This window comes from Barbatula barbatula (genome assembly GCF_947034865.1).
Source record: "Barbatula barbatula genome assembly, chromosome: 21".
Lineage (NCBI taxonomy): Eukaryota > Metazoa > Chordata > Actinopteri > Cypriniformes > Nemacheilidae > Barbatula > Barbatula barbatula.
In genome coordinates this window covers 6957600-6975705 of record NC_136784.1, presented here as the reverse complement: position 1 = coordinate 6975705, position 18106 = coordinate 6957600, and the positions used below count along the sequence as shown (strand labels likewise).

General features: G+C 37.9%; 2 protein-coding genes across 5 annotated transcripts in view; both read right to left on the bottom strand.

Moving 5' to 3' along the window:
• samd12 (sterile alpha motif domain containing 12) overlaps positions 1-9585 on the bottom strand; it is a 68786-nt gene extending 59201 nt beyond the window's left edge. For 2 of the 4 annotated variants that reach the window (XM_079485375.1, XM_079485374.1), the window contains exon 1: positions 9462-9585. In XM_079485375.1, coding sequence (XP_079341501.1) covers positions 9462-9474 — 13 coding nt within the window. In that variant the 5' untranslated portion in view covers positions 9475-9585. Of the gene's footprint in view, positions 1-8905; positions 9296-9461 lie in introns of those variants that run through there. The other 2 variants (XM_079485372.1, XM_079485373.1) reach the window with 2 other exon arrangements.
• Positions 9586-12214: 2629 nt separating this feature from the next.
• On the bottom strand, positions 12215-13879 carry abrab (actin binding Rho activating protein b; the record flags this gene model as incomplete). Its single annotated transcript, XM_079485063.1, has 2 exons — positions 12215-12698; positions 13245-13879. 2 exons carry the CDS (start codon positions 13877-13879, stop codon positions 12215-12217), a joined length of 1119 nt encoding a protein of 372 aa, XP_079341189.1.
• Between the last annotated feature and the right edge of the window lie 4227 nt (positions 13880-18106).

Below are 18106 nucleotides of genomic sequence, written 5' to 3'. Positions count from 1 at the left end.
ACAGTCTTCAGTGAGTAAATGTGAACAGCAACATTCTGTAATAAGTGTTATTATTTTATGTCTTAACGCGCTGCCACATCTTTTTATTACTGCGGAGAAAAACTTAAATACTCCAGTAATTTTGGTCATACAAATAAGACTTTGACATGATTCGAAACTGTGATTGGTCTACTTTTATTTGTGTGTTCTCATTATCTACTAAATGTTTTGCTTTTGTAAAAGAATGAAAATATACAGGCTGTCCTTTCAGCCGTCTCTCTCTGAGAAAGTTTCATTTTTCTGAAACCCGTCATTAAAACAGACTTAAAACTGCGAATAGGCTACTCATCATAGAGACGTAAAGCATACATCTAAAGCAGCGGTTCCCAAACTTTTTTTCCTGCGCACCCCCTTCTATGTCCCAACAGGGTTGGCGCACCCCCAATCCCCACTTAAAAAAAAACGCAACAAAGATTTGTTTTATCGCCATATAAAGACTCATGTTTAATCATGCGCAAAAAAACAAAACACGCATGACAATAACATCAACAAAATTTCAATATAATACAACAAAGCTACGCACAAGCTTCCACTTTTAAGAGGACGAGTGACAGACACAGGCTCAGTAACAGAAAGCACGATTATTTTCAGCCGCGTAAAAGAAACATTGCAGCAATAGGCCAGGCCTATTAAATGACCGTGGAGCTAGCATCATCATCATCATAACACAACTGTTATGGAAATTAGAATGACGGTACCTTGAATTACATTGCAATGAAGTTACAAACGATCCACAACATTAAAGAGAATAGGCTCCGAAATAGATAAAATAGGCCTAGGCTAAATAAAAACGAGGATCAATCTGAAACTTTTCAAGTGCGACAATAAAATTAGCCTAGCGGCTGCAGTGCATGAAAGAAGAGCAGTGTAGAAACGTAGAAGAAGACAGCTGCAGTCTTCTTCTACGTTTCTATCAAAAACTAATAAATTATAGTTTTTTATTTAAAATAAAAGCGATTACAAAGGAAATGTTTACTGTTCATGTTTTTTTATTGTATGGAAAAATCCCACTTAAAAAAACAGATCGCCATTACATTTTTCCTCTCGCGCACCCCCTGGTGGCAGCTCTTTGGGAATCCCTGATCTAAAGGAAGCTTGAAGTGTCTACTTTTAAATGATCCAATTAATATTAATATTCTCGGACTATGTATGAAAGTAAAGACGGGTGCAGTTTCTCCTCCATCAGCTTGTTATGTGATCACATCCTTGCGCAGAGCGTTCCATTTGATCCGCACAAGCCCCAAACAATGGCACATCAAAACGGCAAGACTCTTCGTTAAATATGTTGATTTTACTGCGCGTTTGGCCGATGTCACGCTGCACATCTTCAGACAGTCCTAAACAAAGAGGAAAGGTTTACATACCCTTTTAAAGATCACCACTCCGAGGATAAACGGTTTCATTGTAAAGAGCAACATGCATCAAGTGTGTCTTTCTCACAACTATTGCTTGTTTATTTCCTTACTGTATACCATGGCTTTTGTGCAAAGTTTTTGTTAATGCTCTTGAAATTCTTAATTTTGAACATATTTTTCATTTTTACACCAGAAATATATATATCGGTTACAGGTCTGCTTGACCTGTAATAATCGATATCGGCCCTGAAAAATGCATATCGGTCGACCTCTAACCAATGCAAATAATTTTTGTAGTTATATTTTCGCAAACACACTGGCGACCAGTCATTGAGCTTTTTGTAATAGCTATGGGAACAGTGCCTAGCATGGTAGCTATAGATATCAATTAGACATTATTCTTACGTGCATGAACCAAGGAATACGCTACTTTTGTTTCATAAACAATGTTTCATAAAACATTTATTGTGGTTTGGTAGTCATCGTTTACAAGCATAACACTAAATTCGTGACGAGGCACGATCATGCTACGTAAGCTATTGAGACCCGGCAACATCACATTATCTCTAGTCTACCTGTGGTCTACTATAAATTGTGAACCAGTAACCTTAGTGCGCCAATAAACAACATGATCACAGCCAAATTACGAATACGCTCTAAAGTACAGGACAGTAAGAAAATGTCCGTCAGATATTGATCCGTGTTTGGGCTTGTGTCCGATCACTCTCTCTTTTTTCCCTTTTTGTTCTTTTTGCTGGCTCTGCCATGGTGATGGTTTGGAGACTTGCGTTGAACTAAAGCGTTTCGTCTTGTAAAACGTGAACGTTTTATTTCTCATTATTTTTAGTCAACCTTAACGTTATCTAACCAATAAAAAGTATTAAAAGCATGCTATTCATCTTTGACAACACTTTAATCATTAAAAAAAAAGAAATCACAGTCAACGAAAAAAAAAACAATAGAAATCTTTGCAGAAATTCTAATGGTTTCCATTAAAAAAACATTACCTTTTTTTCCATTAAAACCATTACCTTTTTTGTAGTGTGTTTTGGGCATCATTTCAATAGGATAAATCTGCCAGATAACATTCCACCAATAAAATTCATCACATACTAGTAGTAGACACCATTATATTTTTCATTAAAAATCAACACAATTCCCATTATAACGGTTAAATGGGTGGGATTATTGCTTTTTCACCAGGGAGTGTAAATTTGGATAACCAGTGTATCGGAAGGACAGCTGATATGGGGGACCATATGGGAACCAAGGAATAGCTTCCCCTCCTGGCCCCTCATTTTTAATCCATCATCTAAGATTAAACGATAGTCCCTGTTCTATAAAGTAAGCTTAATTCTGAAATTGGCTACAGATATCGGACCCTGTCCTTACAGACAAAGCGTAGGCCCACCAGAGCCAGTGAGAGGTTTGCCCTTCATCACCACTTTAGTGATTTAATCTGACATACATTTTTAACGTGAGAATGAATGCACTCAATGCTGGCCTACCAACAACTTGCTTAGCAGACAAAGGGTAGGGTAAAAAGTCTTGGGAGAGATTATAAATAGCATGTATAGCAAGCTAATTTGGATGCAGAGCACCGACACAGCTGTAAATATTTACGCAAGAGCTAAAACTCATAAAGCATTTCAAAATCCTATTTTAGAGAAGTCAAGGGGAAACAAGGGGTTGTAGATGCTTGACGTTCATCCTCCGGCACTATGAACTGTGTTCTTCAACTGAATATCCACAAAGAGTAACCTGAAGTGTTCTCTTCAGGTACCTGAAAGCGTTATGCTATTTACTATCAGCTTTAAAGACAAGAGCTTCACATATAAACTGCTTATTAATATTCAATGATACATAGCCTCGTGAACTGCTAATGAAGGATTACAATACACACTTTAAAAACTTTATTAAAGCTTCCTAAAATGAATGCCCCCTTAATGGTTACATTGGTCAAGAAACCAATGTAAAACAGCCCTAAACTAGAAGCTTGCAGATTACTCTCAAGTGACAATGCCGGGATCATTCTTGAATCTGTGTTACAGAACTATTTATAATCAGCTTATTTGGTTTACGTCACGTTGCGTAGCATACACAAGCTTTACTCTCCCTTGTAGGAATCCAAACCTTTTTTACTAATTTAACGTTTAAAAAAATGTGCACAGGCCACAGGGTATCTACCTTTCTTAGGTTACAGTTTTTATGGATGAATAAGGAACATATCTTTCAGTACCTTAAAGATATTAGATGTTGACAACACATGTCATGGATGTCAATGTATGACAATACATATGGTACACATTAATGTAAAGATTAATGACAAACTATTTAACTTTTCTTCAGAAAATGATGTTTAATATCCATTGTTGACCGGTCTCAAAATATCATCGGCTACTTTTCACTGCGAGTCAGTCAACGAGTTGATTATGTCAAAGCATATCAAAGTAAAGCAAACAGGTAATAAATAATAAATGCATTTTGATGTTAAAACAATTAAAGAATGAATAAATAGATCTGTAGAGAAATTCATGTTGATCCTATCACAACCTGAGACTTACAGGCCTCAGGGTGAGACAGCATTCCCAGCTCACCAACAAGGTCCTAGGGATATGTGCCTCTGTATGTGGGGGTCTTTATGAAGATCTATCAGAGCGACATTCCGGACTTAAAGCAACAGTTCACTCAAAAACCAGAATTGTGTCATTACTCTCCATTATGTTGTTTAGTCCGAGGCAGAATGTGAGAGTTTGATGTCCTCAGTCACCATTCACTTTATTGCAACTTTTTTCCCATACAATGCGAAGTGAATGGTGACTGAGGTCACTAACATTCTACCCAACACAACCTTTACGCATGTATGTGTGTGCGCGCGTGTGTGTCACTACATGTTGTGACAGTTGTGAGTCCGTGTTTTGTATGTGGGTGTCTGTCTTCTGTGTTTTTACCTTTTTTGTTTTTACTTGTATAACTTTAAATGTTTTGCTTATAGTCAATATGTTTAATGTGCAGATGCTTTGTAGCAATGAGAATTGTAAAAAGCGCTATATAAAATAAAGTTGACTTGACTTTAGTGATCCAGAAAAAATAAGGTCATGTTGGTTTTTGTAACAGCATAAGGGGGAATAAAGGATGTCAAAAGATTTTTTTATTTCTGGCTGAAATCTTTTTTAACATATGGTATTTTCACGCATAAATGCACATGATGTGCCGAGAGGAAGAAGTGAGCGCTACACCTCTCTGTATGCCAAAACAATCTATACATATTTTACCTATCTCAGATGTCAGATGAGACTACTGAAAAGTTCTTTGCGTTTGGGTATTTTGATCAGCAGTCATTTTGCTTGCTTGTATATTTAAGACTTCAAGATTGTCTCCAAGAAAAGCGTGCTTTAAAGCTATATACGGAAACTTTATCTTGTTGCATACAGCTATGAAGATTAATGATAATTCATTAATAATTAAAACCAAACGACCACACATAGCAGACAAGAACACAATTATACTGTACAACATGCGCCCACAAATGATGCCATATCCACACCTAAATTAAATGATGGGGTAAAAGGTTTTCACCTATTAAGTTCCTCTTCTAAGCACAGTTCTTAAATTTGCTACGGCAACAGTGTGTTGCCTTTTGTATAACAACCACCCGCTACAGTTGGAGAAAGAATTATTTGACCCCCTGCTGACTTTGTAAGTTTGCCTGCTTACTAAGAAATGAGGGGTCTATAACATGTATGGTAGGTTTATTTTAACTGATAGAGACAGAATATTTAAAAAAATTCAGGGGACAACATTTTATATAAAGGTTATAAATTGATTTGCATTTCAGCGATAAGTATTTGATCCCGGAGCAAAGAAAGTAAGACATTTCTGATAGTTGGTCACCAGGTTTGCACATGTGTCAGGATATATTTGAGTCCACTCGTCTGTAAATCTTAAAGGTTTCTTGTCTGTCGCTCAGCAAATTGGAGATTTAGCCTCTATCACAGATTTTCTGTAGGACTAGGGTCTAGAGACTGGCTAGGACATTTAATGTGCTTCTCCTCAAGCCACTCTTTGGTTGTCTTGGCAATATGTTTTGGGTCTTTGTCATGTTTCCCACACTGTGCTTCTCTGTAGGGATGGTGTTCTAGGGGTCATAGTTAGCATTTCTCTCCCTCCAAAAACAGGAGTCAATTTTCTTCCCGTTTGACCACAGAACTTTCTCCAAAGCCTTTTCTGAATCCTTTGATGTTCTTTGTCAAACTTCAGACAAGCCAGGCGGACCTTCTTGAGCAGGAGGACCGTGCGGGTGCTTCAGGATATCAATCTATTGTGGCATAGCGCGTTACCAATGGTTTGCTTGCTAACTGTGGTCCAAACTGTCTTGAAATCATTAACAAGCTTCTTGTAGTTATGGGCTGATCTTTATCATCTTTACTCCATTGGGGAAATATTGCAGGGAGCTCCAGACCAAGGACAATTGATAGTTATTTTGTATTTCTTCCATTTCCAAATAATAATAAATAATCGCACCAACAGTTGTCCCCTTCTAACAAAGCATCTGTCTTTAGCCTATTCAAGGTTTGTAGATGTCTACAACCTTGTCCCTGACATCCTTTGAGACGTATTTAGTCTTGACCATGGTGGTGAAGAGGTTGAAATGAAAGATACAGATTCTGTTGGCAGGCATCTTTAATATACATAACAAGCTGACTTGGGAGCACTGTGACAGGACTAATCTGTGGTCCATATAGGCACACAACCAATCCGTGGAGCCAGAATTCTTGCTGCTTGGTAGGGGATCAAATACTTATTACACTGACTGAAATGCAAATCAGTTAATAACATTTATATAAAAAAATCTTCAGATTTTTTAAAATATTCTGTTTCTATCAGTTATAATAAACCTACCATAAATTATTAGACCCTTCATTTCTTTGTAAACAGGCAAACTTACTAAATCAACAGAGATCAAATAATTATTTCTCTCACTGTATATGAGACTTAGTGAACAGCTTTAAAGCCCTTTGTCATTCTATACATTTTTATTCTCAAGCATGCTAAATATGTGTGACATAGTTAAAATACCAAACCAGCAAACTTTCCACACATCGGAAAAAGTTTCTCACTTATTATACAGTCTCCTAGATAAGTCAAAGCGCTTGTATCTTTTCTAACCTGCTCCTAGGAAACTCTCAAATGTATCCTTCTGTAACTTTATTTGATTGATACAATACATTCTTCCCTCCTCCCAGTACAACTTCCCTCTTTTCTATGAAAGACGTCTGAGAAAATCAGCATGCACTTGCTGTTATAGTGTGGCCTCACCTTCTCCTCCCTGGTTGGCAACATCAGTATATAGGGCTGTTGATGGGATTATTACACTGCTTCAGGGCATTTGTTCCATCACATCAATCACATGCAGCCTATCCAAGGTCTTGTCTCATGAGCCAAATATTTACATAACCAAATGAGTAACTACTGAACTGCACAGCTTTGAAACTACATCATGCCATCCTGTGCCATTTTTAATCCAATGGCCAAAAATGATGGATATGAAGAAAATCTCTCTTCTTTTCTTTAGTGAAAACTCATAGAACAGTTCCAGCTCTAGGAGTGCAACCCAATTAGTGGAAATGTGGCTAAAAAAAGTTGAAACCAGTTGACATGTCCCTCGATTTCTCTCCGTAACAAAACAAAGGCATAAAATGCAATTTTAGCAATAGCTAGTCATTTGTCCCAAATGATGACAATTTCTACATAAAAGCGTGATGCTTTAAAGAGTTCCTTTCTTTTTGCGGTTCCTATAACTGTTATGTAATTCCTCTAAAAGCCCAGAAGGTCTGAATGATACTTTACACTATGCCATTATATGGTGAACCTACAATACAAAAACATTGTACAAAGGAACTATACAGCCAATTCAACAGCCCTGAAAACGGTTCATCATATGAAAAGGGGTTCAGCTGAACCAAACCTAAGCAGAAGAAGAGGAAAACCAGAGTGTACTGTACCTTGGTACTTAGCTGGCTTAATTTAAAAGAGCTCATGGATAACATCTATTCTTATGAAGAGAGTTTGATCACTTCAGAAGCTGTAGTTTGACTCTCATAGACTCTCAAATCTTTTGAAATTTCTTCAGTGTAGCTTACAGTATTAGCAATGTGTACTGCATTATATGCCTGCCTGAGCAGGAGGGGATTTTGTTTCAGGGCCTTGCAAATGTATTCAAAATTCGGGCTATTTCAACCAAAAATCTTCAACTCTTCCAGATTTTTACTTTTCCAATAACAGACATTCATTATGCTTAAAGTCTCAAAATCAACTCTTACGTTCTTAATGCACAGTCTTAGTCTTATAACTAAACAATTGGGTTGGTTGTAATAAACTTCATCCGTCACTTCGGCACTATGGGCTATTGGATAATGTTAATAGCAAAACAGCATTTTAGCCACTGTTTAAGCAAACTCACTTCTAAATAAGTCCAGCCCGTACATCTGTTCTCACTGAATATCCTTTTACGGTCAGAAATGTCACGTTAAAGAAGTAAAATGGGTTGTGTTAATGGCAAATCACAATGATTTAAATGTCAGTACCACACCATTGTTTATGCAGAAATGTTTCTGTGAACGTCACTTCTAAAGCATAACGCCATCACGGAGGATGACACATTTAGCCAATACACTAAGCAGCCCTCTGAGCAACACTGATATATCCTGTTAATTCTGGCTTGCTTCCCGTTTATATATCCCTAAAGACCACTCGCGGAGAATTAAAAGGGATGTGGAGTATTGTAGAATAGAACACATGTGAAAATGAGGCATGGAACGATAATAAACGATAATGTGATGCCCTGTGGCTACCCAACTGACTACCATACAACAAAGTTTCTTAAAATGAAGTATATGACGCAATTTACAAGTAATACAGTCAGAAAGTTTTCTGACTATGCAGAGACAGGACATTTTCTCGATGTTAACCACATCAGGGTTTATCCGTGTCATTATAGTAAATCTATTACATCCACCCCAATATACCTCGTCGACTCTTATCATCATTTGTGACTTAAGCAAGCCAAAAGTCTTTAAAGAATCAAATACACGATTCTATTTATTTAGATGAATGATCATTTGAATAATACACATATCCTAAACGGTTCTTCTTTAAAGCCAGTTCCAAAATGTTCCAAATTCCAAAAGGATTCCTTTCTGACAACGCAAACAGGACACTTCTCTACACCCCTTGTCACCTGTAAAACATCCTGTCATTCCACTTAATAAAACGTAAACATCCGTGTAACAAATATCATAAAATCACACGCACATGCTACAGTAACTGACGGTAAAGTGACGTTCTTCACAATATTCCTGACCTCGCAAAAACGCCTTGTTCCGAAGAATGTAAGATTACAATCGATTAAGGATTAAAGCGAAATTCAGCAAGTTTCGACATGGGACGGGTCAAATCAGTGCATAGGTAATAAAATACAGACCTACAGAAGACTTCATTGAGAAACGTACCTCGCATTGGGTTTTGAATCCAGAGGATACCGCCGATAAGATGCGGAGACTGACCCAGCATCGTGGTACCCGAGCAGGTGTCAGAAACAGGCTATGAACACGAAAACGTACAGTTCGCGCACTTTACGATTAATAACACGCTCGCGTCAGTCCGCTAGTCTCACAGAAGACCTCATCGCATCTAAATCACGAGCTTGCCGGCTACAAAAGCGCGCATTCATATCAAATATACTGTGTGTATGCTGTACTGTTCTCTATGTGTTCTTCTCAACGGATGGTGAACGCGCACGGAGCGAGCGTGGACGCTGAATGATGCAGGAACGCGAATCTTTACAGCACATGCATAGTCTTATTTCAAGCCCGCGGGCTTCGCAAGCCCATCTCTATATCATAGGCTTCCAGCAAAAGAACAGGACAAAGATCTGCGGCTGACTGCAACAGCAGCCAATCAGATATGTCACACGGCTGTGGGGAAGCTGTTTGTTGATATAGCTTGCCGTTCAGCTATAACATGCTCTCTATGAAATCGTATTAAAGATGCGCGTTACATCCTTACCTTGAACAGCCATTCTGCTACTCCATAGATTCGAGCATAATGGGATGTTTAACGCTGGTGCTGTCAGAGTATTCCCACTCTGCCAAAGCGTCTTGCTTATTAACACTTGCAAGCAACCTCTGTTGAGCGTGCTCTTAAAGCGAAATGTTGTCCCAAAGAACCATGGGTAGTGTAGTTGTACCCATGAAAACAAACCGGTTTTAGGATCTGATCAAAGCAAACTTCAAACTTCTGTGCCTAAATGACTTGTTATATATATATATATATATATATATATATATATAAATATATATATATATACATACATAAATATATATATACAGCATTTAATAATAATTGTTATCATAAATATTATATTACTTTGTTTCATTTTATGAGATAGTAACAGTCTCCAACAAGAAGCAATCAGGTTTCTGCGCGTTGTTTTAATCATATAACATAACAATGTGAAGATTAGTTTAGTTTTTCCTAAGCATTATTTTTGCTATTGTGAACACGTTGCATAACATAAATTCACTACTTATGTTTTCTTACAATGACAGTTTTCTTTATCTTTAACATTCCATTCATTTTTTAAATTAACAAGCACGTAACCCTTTTTTATTTGTTCACACTACTCACACACTACTAACTTGTAAGTCCCAGGCAAGTTCAAAACAAAGGTTTTAGGGTCAAAGCTGGGTTTGTTTTTGCATTGCAGCAATTGTTTCACTACTTGTTTTCTGCAGTAGCTAAAGGGTAAAACACAAAAAAGGACAACTGGATTGCCACAAGATTTGTTTAATGAGATTTCATTGATGTACACTTTCCCGTGAAAGAGTTTGACATCCCAGGATGAGAAGGCATAGCATAAAGTGAAGAATTCGGAGCTGAAGTAACATCATTCTAGATCCAGATCACTGAATGCAGAACACAGTCCTCTTGCATAAGCGAGTTACAAAAACAGCATGAAGCCCCAAGGATATTCTTATTATATACATTACAGTACTCAAAACCTGCATAAGTTTACTACAAGATAAATATCACATCGCAGTCAAAGAGGTTGAATTAAATAAATAAAATATCACTCCAATCCACTTCGCTCTTCAAACTGCAAACTACAGTTACATCAACACAAATCCTCAGATTGTGTATTTTGGGTCTGTATGGCAGTTTGTTGAAAATAAAAATCATGCGACTGCACACTCTTGCTTGAGTGTTATTGAACTAACTAGTGAAGTAACAGTATTTTTGCTTGTGATGTAACAAATGGGGATTATACGCTGACAGAGCAATGTGACAACAGAGTACAATATTTGTAAGCAGATACAGTGGAGACATGTCACACCGAGAACAATGTCATTATACAAGTCTCAGGAAAGTAAATCTTCAGTCATTTTACTCTTCAGCTGTACTTTGTGACAATAAGGGGTCGCTTACTGACAGCTCAAGAGCCCTTTGAGACTCTTCCTCAATACCACAGACATCCAGAGTGAAAATAGAGCTCGGTGTGTTCCTTCAGAAGCAGATCACAGTCATTACGTTACTCCACACCTTCATCTCATATGTTACCTGACAACTTCTTTATCTGCATTCCAGAAAATGACTGTCAGCGCTGGATTTTCTGGTTTCCAAACAAAAGAGTGGCAAAGATTAAGACGGTAAAGAATGGAATATGCTTGGTAGGCTATTGTTTCTCGGTTTGTGTAATTGAAGGTAGGCTAGTTCATTTAGGTTCACACAGCCTGTATTTTTGCTGCCTGCCAATAATTCCCACTTCAACCCTGAAATAACTTATGGAACGGTGCTCTTTTCATGTTAGCAAATACGTGTAATGTTTTAATGCTACTAAATCATTAGTACTAAATACATATAATGCTAAATCTAGATGTTACTTCTGGATTAAAGTGGGAATTATTGAATTCCCGAGAGAATGTGAAGGCAGCAGTTACAGACCCCTCGGATTGTCTCCCACATGTTTTTCTCATCTCAAACCCTGATAGGCCTATATCGCTGATATATATGTCTGGCATTTAAGGAACAGTTCACACATAAAAAAGAAAATTCTGTCTTCATTTACAAACATTTTCTTCAAATGTTACTCAATGATTTGTTCTGATGAGAAGATATTTGGAAGAATACTTGTAAACTGTTTTTCGCCACCATTGACTACAGTAGTAAGAACATTTGCTTTATCAGTTTCTTTGTTCTGTTGAACACAAAAGAAGATATTTTGAAGAATGTAGGAAAGCAAACAGGTTGGGCTACCATTGTAATTATTCCTACTATGGTGGTAGTCAGTGGAGTTTAATATCTTTAAGTAACATTAAACGATATTCTATAGTAACATTGAAAGTGTTTATTAGTACTTTGTTTTGTTCAAATAAATTATTTTATTAGGAGTGTATAATATTAAAGGCACAGATAATACGAGGGGGCGATTGTAGCGTGAGCTTATTGCTCCCTCTTCTGGAAGTATAATGTATAATGACTTTGTGAGACTGAATAATATACTGTAACTGTTCAGTATGACCAAGAAATTGCAATTTCCTATTAATAATTCCTTATTTTACAAATATGATTTAATCAACATGCAGTACATACTAATACATCAAACAGAATTAAACAACACAGAATACAAGCTGAGACAGCTTAGAAAACTCGGTTTGCAAAATTACAAACCTCATATCTGACATAAAATACAAAAATATTTGACTTTTCTATATTTCATCCACAGCAGCAAACCTTCAGGTGAGGTCAGAGTGAACGCCATGTCATACTAAGAGTGTAATAATAACATTATCATCCCGACCCTGCCACAACATCTCACCCTCAAATTCCAGCTTTCCATGCTTCCTGGCCCTCATCAGGATACCCACGACTTTATCAGAGATTCGCACATATCTGTCAAACAGTTCCCCAAAGGTCACTCTAGTGAGTCCATCTGGATCCTGATCCGCCATAGTCCTTATAACGAAGCACATGTCATCTATCTCACGGTGGATATGCGCCTCGGCGCGCTTGGCCCTTTCTGCTGTCTTACTCCCCTCTTTGGGTCGCCCGTAGCCTTCCTCACCCTTTTGCAAACGGGTGGACATGGAATACTCATAATCAAAGTCTTCGCTGAAGGGGTTGAGCTTCTGATTCACGGAATGCTCTGAGGCCCAATTTTGCCACCGGTTTTTCAGGTTGCCCACAGCGCTGTATTTCTTTGACAGGGCGTTTATTTTGTTGGCATCCTCTACATCCTTTTTGCTCCTGTAACGTTTGTAAAAATATGATTTTAGATACAATTACAGCTGACAGGTAAAATTGGCTGCGTTATACCAATTTTCGTGGACAGTCTTTGTCACATTTGTGTTTGTATCCTTATTTGATCACAAATTTCCAGTTATTTAATTTATTAAATTCAGTTATTTGCTTTATCATTAATAAAAGTTGTACTACTTTATTTTTAATTATCGATGAAACAAATATATAAGGGAGTTCTATATAAATAATGTTGTAAATATGTAAAAAGTAAAAAATAATGCATTGAATGGCAGAGATCTTCATCCGCAGCACAGGCATCTGGTGTTTTCATTTGCACAGACGTATGATTGTTATTCAAACTGCCTGAGGGAAACTGCACAGCCCACTTATAAATAAATAGATTTACAACAGCAGTGTTTGGTATATATCTGTCTTCAAATACCGTGCCAAGCTATCCTTCTGTTCCAACACACAAACTAACAGACGTCTCTCAGTTCTCTGAAAACTCTTGGTCTCATACAGTATGATGATGTATAGAAGAAGAAAACTCACCCAAGCAAAGTAGATCTTTTTATCCTGACTGAAGATGATTCTGTATGTTCATTTGTTTGATTATTTTCCTGGTTGGTTCCTAGATGCAGGTCTTTTTCTTCTGCAAACTCATTATCAACATTTCCCTCCTTAGCCTGCATTTTCTCCTTCTCTATTTCCTTCCACCCTTGCATCAGCTCTGAAACCATATTAGAGCACTTCCTCCGGCAGGTGGGCGACCCTTTCTTGCTCAACATCTTGTCCAGTTCATCTGTGGCTGGGTCCTTACAGATGCGTTTAGTCAAAAACTCAATACCTGCGCTTCTCTCCTGGACATCTCTGGTCACTGTTTTGATTACCTGTGCCGATCTAATAAGGGAGTCTCCTGGGGCCTCCCCGTCACCTTGGCTCTTTGTAGGGTCCAGACTCAAAAGAGACTTCTGAGAGAGACGGTTCTTGGCCGCTTCTTTAATTGCATCTTTGGGGTCTTCAGGGCATCCTGGGGCCCACCCGCTGGGTTCGCAGGCCTGCTTCTCCTCATTATCGCTAACCCACTGCTGCCAGCTACGCGTTAAGCTGCACACCATGCTTATGGCACGCAGCTTTTTAATATTCTTGTTCGCTGAAGGCTTCCTCGCAGTGGTTTCAGCTGACATGGTTTACCTCCGGGAATGAAATCCGTCATTCACGTCCAATGCCTGGTGGCTTTTATATGCCACAGTGTTGTGATTTTTAGTCTGTAGTAAATTCTAGACTATAGGTGCTCACCACTAGGCACTAGTGGTTTTGAAATGGGTGAACCAACCCTACATGACCGTGGAAAGTATGCCAGGCATTCCTGCTGATCATCTTTCCTTGACACTCGCCGACCTCCAGAATTGGTGGAGAATCACATTTCATCGTTGCCCATTACTGGGGGTTAACAGATATCAGCGAGTGCTAAGCTTTTTCCTGGGCTGCGCAAATGTGCAGACAGCTGCACAGGAAACCACAGACTCTGTACGTCTTATCTGGATACTTGCATTGAGGTGACTTTGTCTGGTACTTATTAAGCCAGTCAATTTCGAACACATTCCTCAGTCTTATCCTATAAGTGTCGCAGAACTTTGTGTCTGTAAAACTATAAGCCTGTAAACAAATACATACAGTATATTGAATATGATATATTTTTGGATAATATATATTTAAGAGAAATATAAAAGAAAAATGTATAAATGTTTAAATATAATTTAAATGATTGCCAATATATACATTTAAATATGTCTTAAATATGTATACGTTTGTGTGTGTGTTCATAAATACAAAATTAATATGCACAGTACACAGACATATATTATGTAAACACAAACTTTAATTCTGGATTTAAACCTTAAATCGCAATTAATCACTTTACAGCCATAATACACACACGCAAGCACTCAAGCGCACACGCACGCACGCACGCACACTCACACACAAACACACACAAAACTATTTTTTATAAAACATACACTCCATATCTTCCTTAAGCCCAAACTAGAGAACAATCTAACTATTACCATATCTGTATAATAATTTAAATTATGGTCAAAGCACATAAAAGCAAATGTCAAGGAGCCACTCAATATAAGACAGAACTGTATGTGTATGGGTAAGGAAAGAATGTGACACCCGAAGGAGACTCAAGAGCTTCTGCTTGCGTACACAGTGGATAGTCTTTCACTGCAAAAGGCAGCAAAGATAATATTGCATCCAAACGGCACCCTCTTTTTTATGCTTAATTCCATCGATGTTTATTAACGTGCAGAGAAATGTCCTCGTGCATAACACATACAGTATTGACTATAATGTGTTAAGTTCAAGTATGCCATCTATGTTTATCTGTTTGTTTTCTGATAACATTTAGTGGTTGTATTAATAGTATCTACATGAAGCGTTGGCCAAATAGTGAGCGGCTGTTGACTGTCAATCATACGATGTAGATGTGTGTCAGTGTGCATATACAGGGGACACAGGGTTGCTCACTGCCGGATGACTAGCAAACTTGATTACAATCTAGATCATAAAGTAAAAAAGGTTTGGGAAACATCGAAGACTGTTTCGAGATAAGAGAGAAAAGTGAAGTTAATCATGCGTGCAAGTTATAGAGGTTTAGCAAAAAGTCAACATTACAACACAGTAAAACCGCCAGTGTAAAAAAGGTTCAAATTTACACTCACAGTGTAAACTCTCGAAAAAGTGTGGATTGTATATACACTGCATGTGAGAGTTTATTTGACCTTTTTTAAAACTGGCGATTTTGCTGTGAATAAAAACGTATATTTGTAAATAACACTTCATCCAACAACATTTTTTATTAATTCAAGGTATACTTTTTAAGCATGTATGTTTTATGAGAATTACCAACCTTTGTGCTGCTAAAATAATGCTCCTTAACAATTACGTTAAACACAAATATTGTACTATTCGCTTAAGCAGACAAATATCAAAAACATATGGCTGACTCGTGCTAAACAATATACTGGTGTATTTGAAGTGTGTGTGCACTGAAATACCACAAGAGGGTCTCATAGTTATATTGTTCAACTTTGGTTGCCTGACAGCTGGTCTACACAATCTACATCAAGCAAGTACAGATTATTAAATTAACTCTTAAACATAAAAGACGAGCTACATTGCTAAATGGATTTTACTGATGATATGCACACATTTAATGTTTCATTTGTTCATTTTACAAAGTTCCTAAATTCAGTTTAAGGCAAATGTCGGCCAAAATGTATTATTGCAAGAATATTGTGTTATTTGTGATCGATTGAGTTTAGAACAGAACGTTTTAGTTGTATTAGTGTATATAACAACCATGTGCAGACCTTGAGATAAAGGGAGATGATATATGACACAGATATATGACCCCACAGGTCTCCCTGCTATGCAGGTCAAATGTCAAGACCCCAAATTCCCTCTCTTTTCAAACCAAACTGGCCACTTAAATTATTTCACACTTTCTCTCCTGTCCTTGACTGCAAACAAGCGAACGTATACAGGTTTCTGAAGAGAACGCGTGCTTTAAAAATGTTAAGGTTTTTGTTCACAAAAATGTCACCCTGAGCTTCAACTCAAATTGAAATACAGCTCACCCTAGACATCACATTCCTTCCATTGCACTTCACTTACGAACGAGGTTCCCATTTAAGACACAAATATTTGTCCTGCGCCAACTTTCAGATGGTTTGCATTCTGACTGAGCCTTCAATTGATTGATTGCATTCGTCATTGGAATGAATGGGCACCTCATCCAAAGCGCCAGGTGTGAATCAACTTCCCAGCTGTCTGCACCAGATGTATGGTCCAGTGGTTCCTCGGTCCATCTGGGCTGAAAATGTCTCTTGGTCAAGGCATACTGCAGGATCCAGAGTTACAACACCTGTACCTGCTGGTGCGTATCACACTTCCCTGTTCCTCTGCCTTGCTGTTTGCGTTTCAATTCCTCTGAGCCTAAAACTGTTCCTGAGCTTGTTTGGTTTGGCCATCACAGCGACTGGGTTGGGTCTTTTTGCACAACCCAAAGCGCCAGGGTTGGTGGCTTGGTAACTTCTGTCATTTTGAAGAGTGTAGCAGGACTATGTTGCGGTAACCTGTCTCTGATTAGGCACCTAAACGGTGCTAAAAAATTGTTAAATACAGTGCTCATTGTTATCACAGTGCTGATAAAAATGAGGAAATTACTCTGGCTTTAAAGTTGAGGTTAGAGGGCAAATCTGAGTTTTCCAAATATTTGCAGCAGGCTATATGAAATGGAGCACATTGTGCCATGAATACTGAAATACAGTCAAAACCAACTAAACAAAGAAATTAAATGAAAAACTAAACCGATATTAGAAACTTATAGGCTATTGTTCCTTACGATTAGGCAACTGACCTGAATGAACATTTTGGACAATCCAAAATCAACATTGTCGGCTCGCAAGTCTCAAATCTTTCTATAAATCTCTGTTGCAATGAATGTTAATGATTTTGTTTGGCCATCAGAAATAAACGAAAAAGACCGTAAAGGAGCGCGTACCGTACGTGATCAAGTGTCAAGCAGCAAGCTTTTGACCAGCGCAAGCACGTGCATTTATCCGTCAGAAAGACATAATAACCGTCAAAACAGAAACGGTGGGTATTGAAAAATTAAAGTAATTTTGACTAGTTTAACCCAGTAAGAAAGCTCTTTTCTTCCTTCCTTTCTTTCTTCGTTTCTTTCGCAGATTGTCAGATGCTCAGAAATGATCTTTCTCAGTTTGCCCCTGAGTCAGCTTCCCTATTGAGACTTGCTAGCAAACTCAGCAATCAATGACCTCATATTGCAGAACTGTGCGTCAGACATTAAATCTCTTGTGGTCAGTATATACATCCATTAAAACGTTAGCACAGAATAGCACAGCACCATAAATACTACTTTATAAGAAAGATAACATCTGGGAGTCTAGTTGCATATCGGAGATGAAAGACAGGGCCAAACTCTGTATGAATCTAAAATGTCTCTTTTAATCTCTTTTCTAAAATGCTTTGTGATTAAGAGATCTTGTTACTCCATTTTATGTGTTGCAGGATTGACTGATCTCGTGTCTTCGCTGTTACAGTTATGCTTTGGTACATGATAGAAAATATACTCCCACATGCACAGAAATCCTCGCCTTATGACAGACTGTCTTTACAGATTAACTCAGATGTTCAGTGGGAGAATATTTAAGTGTCATCACTTGTCTCTTTAAAGAACGAGATGATATTTTAAAAGAAGTGTCATATTGGGCGAAACACATACAAATCTAGATTTCTCTACTGCTTCGAAACGCTGTTTTAAGGCTGCCACAAACTGCCATCAAAGCTGTTGGCAGGCCTGCACAAAAAAACAAACGACC